General features: G+C 43.6%; 1 protein-coding gene across 1 annotated transcript in view; it reads left to right on the forward strand.

The window, feature by feature from the left end:
• A2ML1 (alpha-2-macroglobulin like 1) overlaps positions 1 to 12,734 on the forward strand; it is a 37,492-nt gene extending 24,758 nt beyond the window's left edge. The window contains exons 24-36 of the mRNA XM_008697493.2: positions 1,503 to 1,679; positions 1,847 to 1,928; positions 2,281 to 2,437; positions 4,182 to 4,256; positions 4,436 to 4,598; positions 5,603 to 5,817; positions 8,010 to 8,225; positions 8,391 to 8,518; positions 8,676 to 8,766; positions 9,064 to 9,132; positions 10,241 to 10,343; positions 10,777 to 10,818; positions 11,976 to 12,734. Of these exons, the coding sequence (XP_008695715.2) occupies positions 1,503 to 1,679; positions 1,847 to 1,928; positions 2,281 to 2,437; positions 4,182 to 4,256; positions 4,436 to 4,598; positions 5,603 to 5,817; positions 8,010 to 8,225; positions 8,391 to 8,518; positions 8,676 to 8,766; positions 9,064 to 9,132; positions 10,241 to 10,343; positions 10,777 to 10,817 (1,517 nt within the window). The 3' untranslated portion in view covers position 10,818; positions 11,976 to 12,734. The remainder of the gene's footprint in view (positions 1 to 1,502; positions 1,680 to 1,846; positions 1,929 to 2,280; positions 2,438 to 4,181; positions 4,257 to 4,435; positions 4,599 to 5,602; positions 5,818 to 8,009; positions 8,226 to 8,390; positions 8,519 to 8,675; positions 8,767 to 9,063; positions 9,133 to 10,240; positions 10,344 to 10,776; positions 10,819 to 11,975) is intronic.
• The last annotated feature ends 1,177 nt before the right edge of the window (positions 12,735 to 13,911 follow it).

Genomic DNA, 13,911 nt, shown 5'->3' on the forward strand with positions numbered 1-13,911 from the left:
AAGATAAAACCTTATTTACACAGATGGGGCATTTCACTCCTCTGGGCAAGGAGAGGGATTGAGTAGAAAAGCCTGAGCTTGGAAATCATACCAAACTGGGTTGGGATCCAAGTTGTGCCATTTAATAGCCACGTGACCTTGAATAAATAAGTGAACAATTCTGATCATTGTCCCCCCTTCTCTAAGACACTAATGATAACCTACCTCTCAGGATTGGTGTAAAAATTAAATATAAAGTTTCCACCGTAATATCTAGCAGATAGTAGGAGCCCTGGACATGTTAGATTATTTCTTTATTCTTATCCCCTACCAAGATCCCTTCCAGGTTAAAATTTCTCTATTTGCTGTATTTGATGCATACTTGTTGTATAGAACTTATCTTTTTATAGCATAGCCCACTGTCTATACCTGTCTTTCACACTGCCTTGTGGGCTCCTTGAGGGTAAGGGCCACGTCTTTTTTATTTCAGGTCCTAGTGAAGTTTCTGCCAAATAGTTGACCTTTTTTTTTTTTTTAAGATTTTATTTATTTATTCGACAGAGACAGAGACAGCCAGCGAGAGAGGGAACACAAGCAGGGGGAGTGGGAGAGGAAGAAGCAGGCTCATAGCGGAAGAGCCCGATGTGGGGCTCGATCCCATAACGCCAGGATCACGCCCTGAGCCGAAGGCAGACGCTTAACCGCTGTGCCACCCAGGCGCCCCTAAATAGTTGACCTTTGGTACCTACTTATAGGTTTGAATTGAACTTGATGGCTGAAGTGCAGATATTACTGGGTCGTTTGTGTCAGGCTCACTGGTTTATAAAATAAATATACGGATGAGTCAGTAGCTATCCCTGGAAAAGGGTGTCAGGATTGTGTGTGCTTGGGGGGAATGTGGTGCTTTGGAGGATAATGTATTTATAGGCAGTGGAGGACCTTAGAGATTGAGCCTAAGTATTGCGGGTTTTGTTAGGGCACTCACCGGCCCCAGTGACATGTCTTCTTAAAAGTCCTGAACTCCCTTCCGTAGCCTATGTACTGCTCTGTGTACTCCAGCACCTTGTACGAACCCACAACTACAGTACTGTATTATAATTGTCTATAATGAGTTCTACTTGCAATGTTCTGTCATTGTTTGCCCCTCTGATTATGATCTTTTGAGGTAAAGACTGTATTTGACTTACGGTCTCCCAGGCACAGTGTAGGTACTCAACTAAATGGTTGCTGATACATGGTTTTTTTTTTTTAAAGATTTTATTTATTTATTTGACAGAGACAGCAAGAGAGGGGACACAAGCAGGGGAAGTGGGAGAGGGAGAAGCAGGCTTCCTGCTGAGCAGGGACCCCGATGCGGGGCTCGATCCCAGGACCCTGGGATCATGACCTGAGCCAAAGGCAGACGCTTAATGACTGAGCCACCCAGGCGCCCCACTGATACATATTTGTTAAATGAATGACAGTAATTCACAAGGGCTCCTTCCTCTCCCTACCATCACTTTCTCTCTCCTTTTGGATCTCAGGAGACATTATGGGCACAGCCCTACAGAACCTAGACAATCTGGTACAGATGCCAAGCGGCTGTGGGGAGCAGAACATGGTCTTGTTTGCTCCCATAATCTACGTCTTGCAGTATCTGGAGAAGGCAAGGCTGCTGACTGAAGAAATCAGGTCTCGGGCAGTGGGTTTCCTGAAGCTAGGTGAGTCGGTTCAATCTTTTCTTCTTGGACACGTTCTCTAGAGCCTAATGATAGGTTAATAAGATACAGAGGAATTCCCCAGTGAAGTGTCCTGTACCCTTGAAAGCCTTGAAAGCCATGGTTTTCGAAGTTGTCCCTGTGATCTAACATGGTATCTGGCTTCCCAGGGTACCAGAAGGAGCTAATGTACAAACACAGAAATGGCTCATACAGTGCCTTTGGGGAGCAGGATGGAGATGGAAACACATGGTAATATTGCCCAGTTCTCAGTGGACCCCAGAGCATAATTCCTGGGCCTATGGAACTATTCCTCTCCCTCTCCTCTTACCCCATTCCTTCTTATATCCATCTTCTCTACCTCTTTAATATTGTTTATTTCAGCCTCATGCATGGTCAAGCCCCTCACCCTTCTCCCTGACCTTGTGCCTCCCCAGTTCTTGTCCCCCATTAATGCCCATTAATACCTCCGTTTTCTAGGCTCCTATGGCATTATGTTTCATTAATCCCCTTCTGGAACCCTATACCAAAATAAACTATAGAACTATTGTACCCTTGCTGGGAAATCCCCCTTTATGCCACACTTTCCTCTTTACCCATATAGGCTGACAGCGTTTGTCACCAAATGCTTTGGCCAAGCTCAAGAATTCATCTTCATCGATGACAATAATATCCAGGACGCTCTCAAGTGGATGGCAGGAAACCAGCTCCCCAGCGGTTGCTACGCCAATGTGGGAAGGCTCATTCACACAGCTATGAAGGTGCAGACCTGCCCCCGGGCCTTCAGCCCACTACCATGTCTGGGAGGAATTTGCACCTCTGACTGAGCAATCAAAAGAGCATAAGCCTGGGATCAGTGTTAGTGTTCTTCAGGTCTCAGCCCTGGCTTCAGATGACCTTGGTCAACGTACTTAACCAGTCTGAGCCTCAGCTTCCATGTCTGTAGAATGGGACTATGTACTAGCCCACGGCTCTCATAGTGTGGACCTCAGATCAGCAGCAGAAGCAGCACTTGAGAACTTGTTTAAAATGCAAACTCCAGTCCTACCCCAACCTACTCTGAGAACCTCTGGGATTTGTTGTGTGTGTGTGTGTGTTTTTTTTTTAAGATTTTATTTATTTGACAGAGAGAGACATAGCAAGAGAGGGAACACAACAGGGGGAGAGGGACAGGGAGAAACAGGCTTCCCGCCAAGCAGGGAGCCCGATGCTGGGCTGGATGCCAGGACCCTGGGATCATGACCTGAGCCGAAGGCAGACGCTTAACAACTGAGCCACCAGGGGTCCCTGGGATTTGTATTTTAAACAAGTCCTCGAGGTGGTTCTGGTATTTGTGGAAGTGTAAGAACCACTGGACTAGAAGTTCTCTGGGTTTCTTACTATGTCCCTAAATCTACAGCAAGGCCATCTGCTCTGGTAAGGACTGATAGGCAGCCCAGTGTTTTTTGTAAGAGGCACTGTTCTAAGCACTTCGTTTATTCAATATTATTTAATGTTTACAACAAATTAATGAGCTGGCTGCTGGTATGCCATTATTAATCCCATTTTACGGATGAAGAAACTAAGTTTCAGAGATTAAGTGAATTGCCCAAGGTGAATGCTAATGCTTGGTAGGACGACTGTCATTTGAACCACAGCCGCTGGACTCCAGAGGCACTGCTCTTGCCCCTTCACTACATTGCCCCTACCCTTCCCAAACACAGGGTGAGGTGTTGATGCTTCCAGAGAATTTGTTCAATTCAGAATATACCCAGTGAAAGACAGATTTGTGCGTATGTTGCTAGAGAAATTGTTTACATTGCTGTTCCAGGGCCTGGATTAAAAATCTTGAGCATTTAAAAAAAAAAAAATCTCTGTATAGGATTCATTAGTTTTCCTTATGCAAGATTTTATCAGTGCCCCCCAAGGCTCTCTCCTCTTATATCCTGTGTGAAATACACGTGGGAGGAGCACAAGCCAGGGCTTGACTCCAACAAGATCCCAGAGGTCTTTCCTCTTCCTTTCTTACCAGACCCTGCCAGTCTAGTAAGAAACCCATTACCCGTGCAGCATGGTTCGTGCAGGAGCTCCGTAATTAAACTCCCTGCGTTCAAGTCCTAGTCCTGCTGCTTATTAGCTGTGTAATCTCGAGCAAGTTGTTTAAGCTTTTAAGTGTTTTTATTTTTTTTTCATATCTACAGAATGAGGATAACAGTTTAGATTAGCTGTTTTTAAAAACTTGCTAGTATCTTTCCGTGAAAGGCATTAAACAGGGCAGGTGCCACCTAATCCCTCCTGGAGAAGAGTCTGGGCCTTTTGCTTCTTGAGAGGATGTCCGTTTGAGGAGCTCAGATTCAGTAAGAAGCTGAGAATGAGAGATTTCTCCCTATCCCCTCCGCTGTGTTTGTTTGCTTGTTCATTTAGTTCTCCACCCATTCAGAGGGGATGCTTTTTTGCAAACTGCACACGATTCTTGCATATGCTGTGCTGGCTGCTGCCGTGACCGGTCTGCCCGTCTCCCTCTAGGGCGGCGTTGAGGATGAGACTTCCCTGACTGCGTACATCACAGCTGCATTGCTGGAGATGGGAAGGACCACACATGTGAGTGTCTCTAGCTCCTCCTCTTTATGTCCTTCTTATTACACCTCGTTCTAGGGGAATTCACCACCTTTCAATCCCTGTTCACCCTTGTAAACTCAAAAAGGATATGATGATTTCCTTACCACCTCCCATTTCCCAAGGAATGCCTTATAAATTCAGTTCTTCCTCTTGCTTTCCAGGACCCGATGGTGAGTCAGGGTCTGCAGTGCCTCAGGGGCTCGGTTTCCTCCACCACCAACCTCTACACACAGGCCCTCCTGGCTTATACTTTCTCTCTGGCTGGGGAGATGGACATCAGAAACACTCTTCTTGAGAAGTTAGACCAGCAGGCTATCAGCTCAGGTACGTTGGCCATGTTAGGAGATTTTTGAAATTATGAAAATATGCTGTGAGTTATCTATAGTTTTCCTTAGTCCCCATAGTCCCACATAGATGCTCTCATATATAGGATTCCTTTTAGGAAGAGTTTTGAAGTCATTAGATTATTGTTGAGAGTTTTGTGAGAAAGCCTGTGGAAGTCCTTAAAAGGTATCGTTATACTTCTAACATGAAGAGGAAAGAGATGGTGGAAGCTAGTCAGAAGACCTGTGGGCATTGTAGAATCACCCTGTAAAAGTTCTTTGGTGTGAGATCACTGAGGTTGACGGGGTAAGAGTTAAACTTAGAGACTTTTTTTTCCTCCGGGGGGGGGGCAGAGGGAGAGAGTGAGAGAATATTAAGCAAGCTCCATGCCCAGTTGGATAAGGGTCCCACTCTTGGTTTCAGCTCACATCATGATCTCAGAGTCATGAGATCGAGCCCCATGTCAGGCTCTGTGCTCGACAGGAAGTCTGCTTGGGAATCTGTCTCTCCTTCTCCCTCTGCCCAACCCCCAACTTGCTCTCTCGCTCTCTCTCTCAAATAAATAAGTAAATCTTTAAAAAACATTAAACTTTTTATTAGGTAAAATAAAGACTGAAAAATTAAACTTAAAATTCTATACGCCCCTCCCAAAAAGCCCCCAAACACATAAGATTCTTAAAAGTTTCTACTTACCTACCTCCGCTAGCATTAGAATTTACAAATTAACAAGAATCGTTTTCCTGTAATTGCGGGAGGGAGGTTTTTATTGATAGTCTCAGCTTCATCTTGGGGAATGATGTATGTTCTACACACACACTTATGTACACACATTCCTGTGTAAACATTATGGCCAATATATCAGAAGATTTTGAGAAATATCTTTGTCTAACTCACGCTTAATTTTTGGTTGGTACTTGCTCTGCTCTAAGGTGCACCATTTACAAATTGAATATGAGAAATCATTTCCTTCTAAGACCTTCCTGATCATGCTTCTTTTTCCATAGGAGAGTCCATTCACTGGAGCTCAAAGCCTAGTCCATCACCGGATGCCAGACCTTGGTCTCAGCCTGCGGCTGTAGATGTGGAACTTACAGCATATGTACTACTGGCCCAGCTTAGCAAAGCCAGCCTGACTCAAAAGGAGCTCTCCAAGGCCACTGCCATAGTGGCTTGGTTGGCCAAGCAACGTAATGCCTATGGGGGCTTCTCTTCTACTCAGGTAAATAGCCTCGTCTCCAACTGCCATTTATCCGGTAGGATTAGGTCCAAATAAATGAATAAAATCTTTAAAAAAAATTAAAAAGTTTGCAAACTAGAAGTAAAGTTAGGAATAGTTCTATAATTACAGAGCAGGATTTGGTTATATAACATAAGAAAGATACAGAAGGTACAAAATAACATGTTCCAAAAGGGAGAGAGTTTACACCAACTTGTAGGTAAGAAAAGTCTTCAGGGGCATGGCATTCGAGATAGATCTAGAAGGATATGTAGGACCCCTGGTTGGCTCAGTTAATAGAGCATTGGGGTTGTGAGTTCAAGCCCCACACTGGGCATAGAACCTACTTAAAAAATAGATGATAGATAGATAGATAGATAGATAGATAGATAGATAGATAAAAGTGTGTGTATGATTTTGAGAGACAGCTATTGAAAGGAAGAGGAAATGGCTTGAGCAGAGACAACAGTTTGCAAAAGTATAAAATGACTGTTGGGAAAACTGGGTTAGCTGAGGCATAATGGAACTTCAGTTTAGAAAGTTAGGGCAGCTTTATACCCTGAAGGTCCTTTCATATCAGACTCAAGATTTTGCCCAGTTCGGAGGAGCTATTAACTTTTTTTAACCTTGTTTCAGAAAAATCGACCTGTTATTGGTGTAGGGGGTGATTTAGAGGAGGAAGACATTGGATTTGAAGAGATAAGGACACTATTTCATTTGCCAAGGTTAGGGATAAGGAGAAATTGAATCAGTCAGATGGCAATAAGGGAAAAAGGGGTAGAATTGCATTATAAATTTGAATACCATCATAAAAATTGTCTTAAATGATAATAAAGAGAGTAGTTATTAATTCATTTGTCTGCAGATGTTATTAAATACATACCATGTCCAATTCACTGAGGATACAAAATGATCAAGAAAACATATTTCTTATCCTTGCAAAGATTATATTCTGACTTGTTGAAATTACGGCCAGTTCACTGAGGATGTAACGTGTAAATTAGACCTGGAAACAGAATAGATTTTAATTGATAACAGTGTTTGGTAAAGATGTAAAGAGCACTGAGTTTGAATATGGAAAAGACTTAATTGGAATTTTAAAAAATTATGTGGTACTATGCTTCCTTACTTCAAGGAAATTCTTGGCCCAAGATCAGGAAGGACTTTCTTCTTGCTGAGCCCTAAATAATTATGATATATAGTTTTAGAAAGCAGTGGGTGAAACGTTTGGAACACTCAGTGACACACAGACGTCAAAATTGTTTTCAGTAAAATCCTTAGCTATGACAAGAAGTCACACATCACTCACATGGGTTTTTCAGCTAATGATGAGGTTTCATTTCTTGAATTGTTTCCCCGTATTTGAACAATAAGGACCCCTAGGACCCGTTCACAGAGAGTAGACAAGTTGTTTGTAGCTTCCCCAGGGTGGGTGACCTGTCTTCCCGTTTTTATATGACAGTGCGATGTCTAAGTACAACCGTTCTTTTAAATTTGGGGTAGGAAGAAGTGGGGTTCCTTGCTTCTGCAGATGTTGTCCGAAGTGTCGAGCGTGTAGACATACTAGGAACAGTAAAATACAACAATTTTCTGAACATCTCATTCTTTTTTTTCTTTCCTTTAGTTGTAATTTATATAAGTCATGTTTTCAGAATGGAGAAGTTCCAGCTGCACGATACCATGTTCTCTTAGTGGCAGTTTGTCTGTCTTATACCCGAATGAAGGAAAGCTTGTCACATGGCACAGTGGCGAGGAAGCCTTGGCTTGCAGGAAGGATCCCGGCTGTGCCACAGAAGATCATTACCCAGCTAAATAACTCCGAAGAATGTGCAGTGTTTAGGGCTATCATATCACCGCTGTTTCCTCTCCAAATAAGGAAACTGCAAAACATATACTGACAGTTATCCACGTGCTTCTAGCCCCAGCCCGTTCTGAAACGAGGTTTCATTGAATATGAAAATGAGATTAGCCTGGTGACCTATAGGTGTCCAATACTAGCTTGATGGCAGTTTTCTATGCAGGCAAGACATGATTTCTGTGTCAGCTTCCGCAGCACTGGTGAGTGTGGTGTTTAGAGACTTGGAAGGTATCGTCCAAGCTGGGGAACAAGAACCAGATGTGTAGGTTATAGGCTTCTTTGGGGCTAATGCCAGTGGCTCACAGAATGTAAGCAGATGCTCCATTGTTTTCTTTAGGACACTGTCGTTGCTCTCCAAGCTCTTGCCAGATACGCCACTACTGCCTATGTGTCATCTGAGGAAGTCAGCCTGGCTTTAAAATCCACTGAGAATTTCCAGCACACTTTCCACGTTCAGGCTGCCAACCGGTTGGTGCTTCAGCAGGAGACCCTGCCCAATGTCCCTGGGGTGTACACCTTGGAGGCCTCAGGCCGGGGCTGCATCTATGTGCAGGTAAGTGGCGATCCGCGAGAACAAGCATGTGTTGGGAAGGAGAGTCCGAGAGCAACTCTGCCTCCAGTGGGACCTTTTCTCTCTCTTATTTGTAAAGAGAATTGTTAGGACTGTGCGATAAAGTTCTTCCCCGCTCTGATTTGGGTGTCCGTTTCCCCCCACTAGACGGTGCTGAAATACCATATTCCCCCTCCTAAATTTGCGGACACCTTTAGTCTTAGTGTGGAAGTGGGAAAAGCTAGATGTGAGCAAGGTGCTTCACCTCGATCCTTGACGCTCACCGTCCGTACCAGGTGAGAAAAGCTGAGCGGGTGGTGGGGGCACCTGGATCATAGAAGCTGAGTGTGAGTGTGTGTGTGCGTGTGTGCACGCATGTGTGTGTTGGGGATATAGAGTATGCTGAGAGGGAGAATAACGGGTTCACACTGATGTGCTCCTTTCTGCCCTCAGTTATGTGGGGAGTCGCAGCTCTTCCAATATGGCCATTGTAGAAGTGAAGATGCTTTCCGGGTTCGGTCCCATGGAGGGCACCAATCAGTTCGTAAGTCTGTTCTGTTTTCTGCATCTGGTTAAGCCTCAAGAGGACCTAACATTATTCCTAAAACACTGGTGAAGTGGGCCTCATGGTATATACATACCACTCATGGTTACGCTGTTTCAGTGGGCTACAAAGTGCATCAGATAGATACGATGGAAACGACTCCTCTCGGTCCCTTTTTCTTACCTTTTCCGCAGTATATATTGTTTCCTTGATCATGAAAGAGCTTTGGAATATTACCCCAGGGCAGCGGGAAGGCTCTGGATCTTAGTCTGTTTTATTTTCCCCTTTTTTATTCAGCTTCTCCAACAACGTCTGGTGAAGAAGGTCGAATCTGGAACTGACATACTGAACATTTACTTGGAAGAGGTAGGCATTCGGAAGGGAACCTAAGAGCTGGATTGCTTATACAGCTTTGCAACTTCCCGTCTAATCTGCGTACACTAGGGTCGCATACACAGGGATGGGGAACGGGGAGAGTGAGTCCACAGCCACAAAATGAATTCTACCTCCCCGCTGGTGTACTTAAAACACTCTTATTCACCTCCAGGGCAGTGCTGTCTAACAGATACAAAATGGAAGCCATCTATGTCATTTAAAAATGTCTACGCCAGAATGTGACTATTGTAAAATAAAGTGGTCAGGGAGGGCCTTTCGGAGATGTTACCTGATCGGAGACTGCAATGAAGAGAGAAAACCAATAGGGAGCATAGAATCATTGAAATAAAATGGAAGTGTCTGTTTCTTTGGCCACTTCAGTTAATTTCGTGGAGGAACTGTGGGTTAGAGTAGACCAAGAACAGAGGGAACCAATTTACCGAAGGGCCAGGGAGCTATAAGATTCTAAGAAGAAAGACTCAGGAAGTCAGCAGAAGCGGGTATCTTTAAGACTGGCTTGGGGCATGGGGCGCCTGGGTGGCTCAGTCGTTAAGCGTCTGCCTTCAGCTCAGGGCATGATCCCAGAGTCCTGGGATCGAGCCCCGCATCGGGCTTCTCCGCTAGGAGCCTGCTTCTTCCTCTCCCACTCCACCTGCTTGTGTCCCCTCTCTCACCGGTTGTCTCTCTCTCTGTCAAATAAATAAATAAAATCTTTAAAAAAAAAAAAAGACTGGCTTGGGGCAGAAGGGACAGGTAGAAGTGTTTCAGAAAATTTGTGTGGAGACAAGAGTCTCTTTTTTCTTTTTTTAAGGGAGGGTTTTTGTTTTTGTTTGTGTTTGTTTATTTGTTTTTTAAGATTTTATTTATTTATTTGTGAGAGAGAGAGAGAGAAAGCATGAGCTAGGGTGAGGGGCAGAGGGAGAAGCAGGCTCCCTGCCAAACACGGAGCCCGGTCTGGGGTTCCTGACCTGAGTTGAAGGTAGATGCTTAAGGGATTGAGCCATCCAGGCACCCTAAAACAAGAGTCTTTTAACCTCCACACAGACAGTCTTATTTTCACTTTAGTTTTAACATGATGCTTTGTCTGTCTTCTCCACAGCTGAATAAGACGACTCAGACCTACACCTTCACCATCAGCCAAAGTGTGTTGGTCACTAACCTGAAACCAGCAACCATCACAGTCTATGACTACTACCTCCCAGGTGAGGGCTGAGATCTACTTGTGTCTCCCAGCATATTTCTGCCTCATTCTTCATGATATCTCTCTTAATTTTACAAATACTCCTTCCCAAGCCAAGTAGCACATAACTACATTTTTCGATCTCCTAAAACATTATAATTCAATTGTATGTCATTCTTATGTCTTCTGCCCTAGGGATATTTTATCAGATGTGGTCTATAGACCAAAAGAACAAGAAGGACCATTGTCCTTTAAGGACTCACCATTCTGAGTATTTTTGGTGTGATTAATAATTTACTATAGTATTAGTGTTTGGAACTTCCCTGTAATTCTTAATGTGCTCATAGCCTATAGGGATCCTCTGAAAAGGGCTAAAGCAGTAGTTTTCATTAAGTATTTTCTCTTTGAATGAATAAGGCCTGTAATGTAATGATACATGTCATTTCGTTTTACAGATGAACGGGCAACAATTCAGTACTCTGACCCCTGTGAATGAGGTAAAGGTGAGCTTTTAGGGTAGGGTGATAGTATTAAAAGTTAAGGGGACCTTCTTCTGAGTTACTGTGTCCTTTGGAAGCTAATTTTTGATAGAAAGTGGGCTTTCCTTTTTTTTTCTTTTTTTTTAAAGTAAACTCTATACCCAACATAGGGCTTAAACTCACAACCCTGAAATCAAAAGTCACATGCTCTACTGACTGAGCCAGCCTGCCGCCCCCATTTTTTTGGCCCAAACTCTGAAAGAAAGAATAATTATCTCCATGGTTCACACCAGAAAAAGTTCATAATGGCATTTGTGTGAGGGCTTCTATGTGATTTTTATTTTTTAAAAAGATTTATTTATTTATTTATTTTAGAGAGAGAGAGAGACAGACAGAGAGAGTATGAGTAGGGGGAGGGGTAGTGGGAGAAGGAGAGAGGCAGACTCCCCACTGAGTGTGGAGCTGGATAACAGGGCTTGATCTCAAGACCCTGAGATCAGGACCTGACCCAAAATCAAAAGTCAGACACTTAACCAACTGAGCCACCCAGGTGCCCCTTTATGTGATTTTTAAAAACAATATTTTTTTTTCTGATTGAAATTAGTGAATTTTTATTTATTTATTTTTTAAAAAAGATTTTATTTATTTATTTGAGAGAGAGAGAGAGAAAGCCAGCGAGAGAGGGAACACAAGCAGGGGGAGTGGGAGAGGAAGAAGCAGGCTCCCAGCGGAGGAGTCTGATGTGGGGCTCGATCCCAGAGCACCGGGATCACGCCCTGAGCCGAAGGCAGACGCTTAATGACAGAGCCACCCAGGCGCCCCGAAATTAGTGAATTTTTAAAATTATTTTTACATTCTACATCTTTGTTATTTAAAAATACTAAGGGAAAAGTAAGGATTACCTGATTCTACTCCCCTAACACTATTAATAATCTCGTCATGCATTTGTGAGATTTTTTTCTAGATAGGAAAAAATGAAGACATGCCTGGCTGGCTCAGCCAGTAGAGCATGTGACTCTTGATGTCAGGGTTGTGAGTTCAAGCCCCACCGTTGGCATAGAGATAACTTTTTAAAAATAATTAAAAAAATAAATGGATAGGGAAAAGCTCTTCTATACTTGTGAAGATTTTCTGAGTATAATGATGTCTTCTTCTTTTTTTTTTTCCTCTCCCAGGATAGAAGTTGGAAAGAGACTAATTTAAATCCTCTGTGACATTACCGGACAGCATTCTTCTGCCTCTTAGAGCAAAACGCATTCAATCAAATAATGTGATTTCTCTGACTAGTGAGTGAGTAACAGATAAGCAGGCTTGAACCTCAGCTACTTTCTATACTTCACAGGTGCACAGATGCTGGAACAAAGGGCTGTGGAGATGGGGTAGGAATCGTCACACAAAGAAGGAATTACATGGAAAAGACAACTGGAGACGAGATGTGGTTTAGCCATGTGCGGGACTCTCCAGAGAGGATACGGAAGTAGAGGGTGATCCAGGGAAGATAAAAATGGCTTCCTGGAGGTTAAATCTAAGGGAAGATGTAATTTAGGGCTTTGGGAATAGATGTAAAAAATTTTTTTTTTCTTTGAAAAAGAAATCTGTGTGCTTGGCTCTGTGCATATTTCTGTAGAAACCAAAGGTTCTGTTTAAAGATGGTGATCATCCTTTAACCCAAACTGACATTTTGGCTTCTTCATTAAAGCTTTTGACCCAGACACGTTGGAGAATTGTACTGCGGATTCAGGGAGGGGTCAGGGTAGAGAACCCTAATGAAGGGACTGACTGTTCTTCCAGCCAGCACTGCAGGGCAAAACAGTGATTGATAACAAGAAGAGTGGCTTACCAGGATTCCCCATCTCTGCCTTTCTCCTTCAGGATTCCCCCAGCCTTTACCTGCAGGGAATATCTATTGTCGTGTAAACTCTTTCTGGAAGCAATGTTTTTGTTTTAGAAACCGGATTGGAGGCAAAGTAAGGGACTGACTGTTCGGCCAGCCAGCACTGCAGGGCAAAACAGTGATTGATAACAAGAAGAGTGGCTTACCAGGATTCCCCATCTCTGCCTTTCTCCTTCAGGATTCCCCCAGCCTTTACCTGCAGGGGATATCTATTGTCGTGTAAACTCTTTCTGGAAGCAATGTTTTTGTTTTAGAAACCGGATTGGAGGCAAAGGTATGGGGGGTGGGGGGAAGAGATGAATGATATTTCAACAGAGAAAATCATCTAGGTAATCACACTTTCTAACCCCAGATATTCACTCTTTCATCTTGCTCCTCTAAATTTTAGATTTTGACCAAAAGTGTCAGGAAAAAGTAAGTCCATGACGTAGAGATATCTCCCTAAGCCCAGGGCCATACTTGCAAAAACCATTCATTTCCTGTTTCCCCCACCCTAGACTCTGCCCTGGACCTCCCAGGAGCTCCCAAAATGAGAGAAGGTGGGGAACATACCCAAAGGAGGTCATCCCCAACCTGCCTTACTCCTCAGGTATCACAGGAAGGGAACAGAGGGAACTCTAAAGAGGGCACTCCTCCCACTTCCACTCCTGAGCACTCGACACTCTGTTACATTTGGCTCTGTAGCTCCTACCAGAGCACCCCCTTTTTTGCAATGGAGGGGGATGGTGTTCCTCAAGACTGAAGTTGTATCTGGATAGAACATTTTAAATGAATACGGAAGCTATTCTTACATCTTTGGGGCTTCAGATAGGAGAAAAAGAATATTCTTATGACTTAAGTTATCAACAGCACTAGCCGAAGGCCGGATACTTTACCAGTTCTGGGAATGCAAACATAAGTAAAATGAAGTTTCTATCCTCAAGTTGCTCACAACTGGTGGAGGGAGAAAATAAACCAATCAACAGTTACATTACAGTGTGGGGAGGAAGGAAGGAAACAAAGGAGGAAAGAGGAGACAGAAGAAATACAAAAAGCTTTGGGAGTACGTAGGAGAGACACCTTCCCAGACTGAGGTGAAGGGATGGTCGAAACAGCTTTTCCAGGTTAATGGATGCCTGAGCTGGACGAGCAACAACCAGAAAATGAAGGAGGAAATGGGTTTGGGCAAAGTGGGCTACATATGAAAGACAGAGGTAGAAGCAAGCACGGTATTTCAT

The sequence above is a fragment of the Ursus maritimus genome, unplaced genomic scaffold, assembly GCF_017311325.1.
Source record: "Ursus maritimus isolate PB19 unplaced genomic scaffold, ASM1731132v1 scaffold_26, whole genome shotgun sequence".
Classification (NCBI taxonomy): domain Eukaryota; kingdom Metazoa; phylum Chordata; class Mammalia; order Carnivora; family Ursidae; genus Ursus; species Ursus maritimus.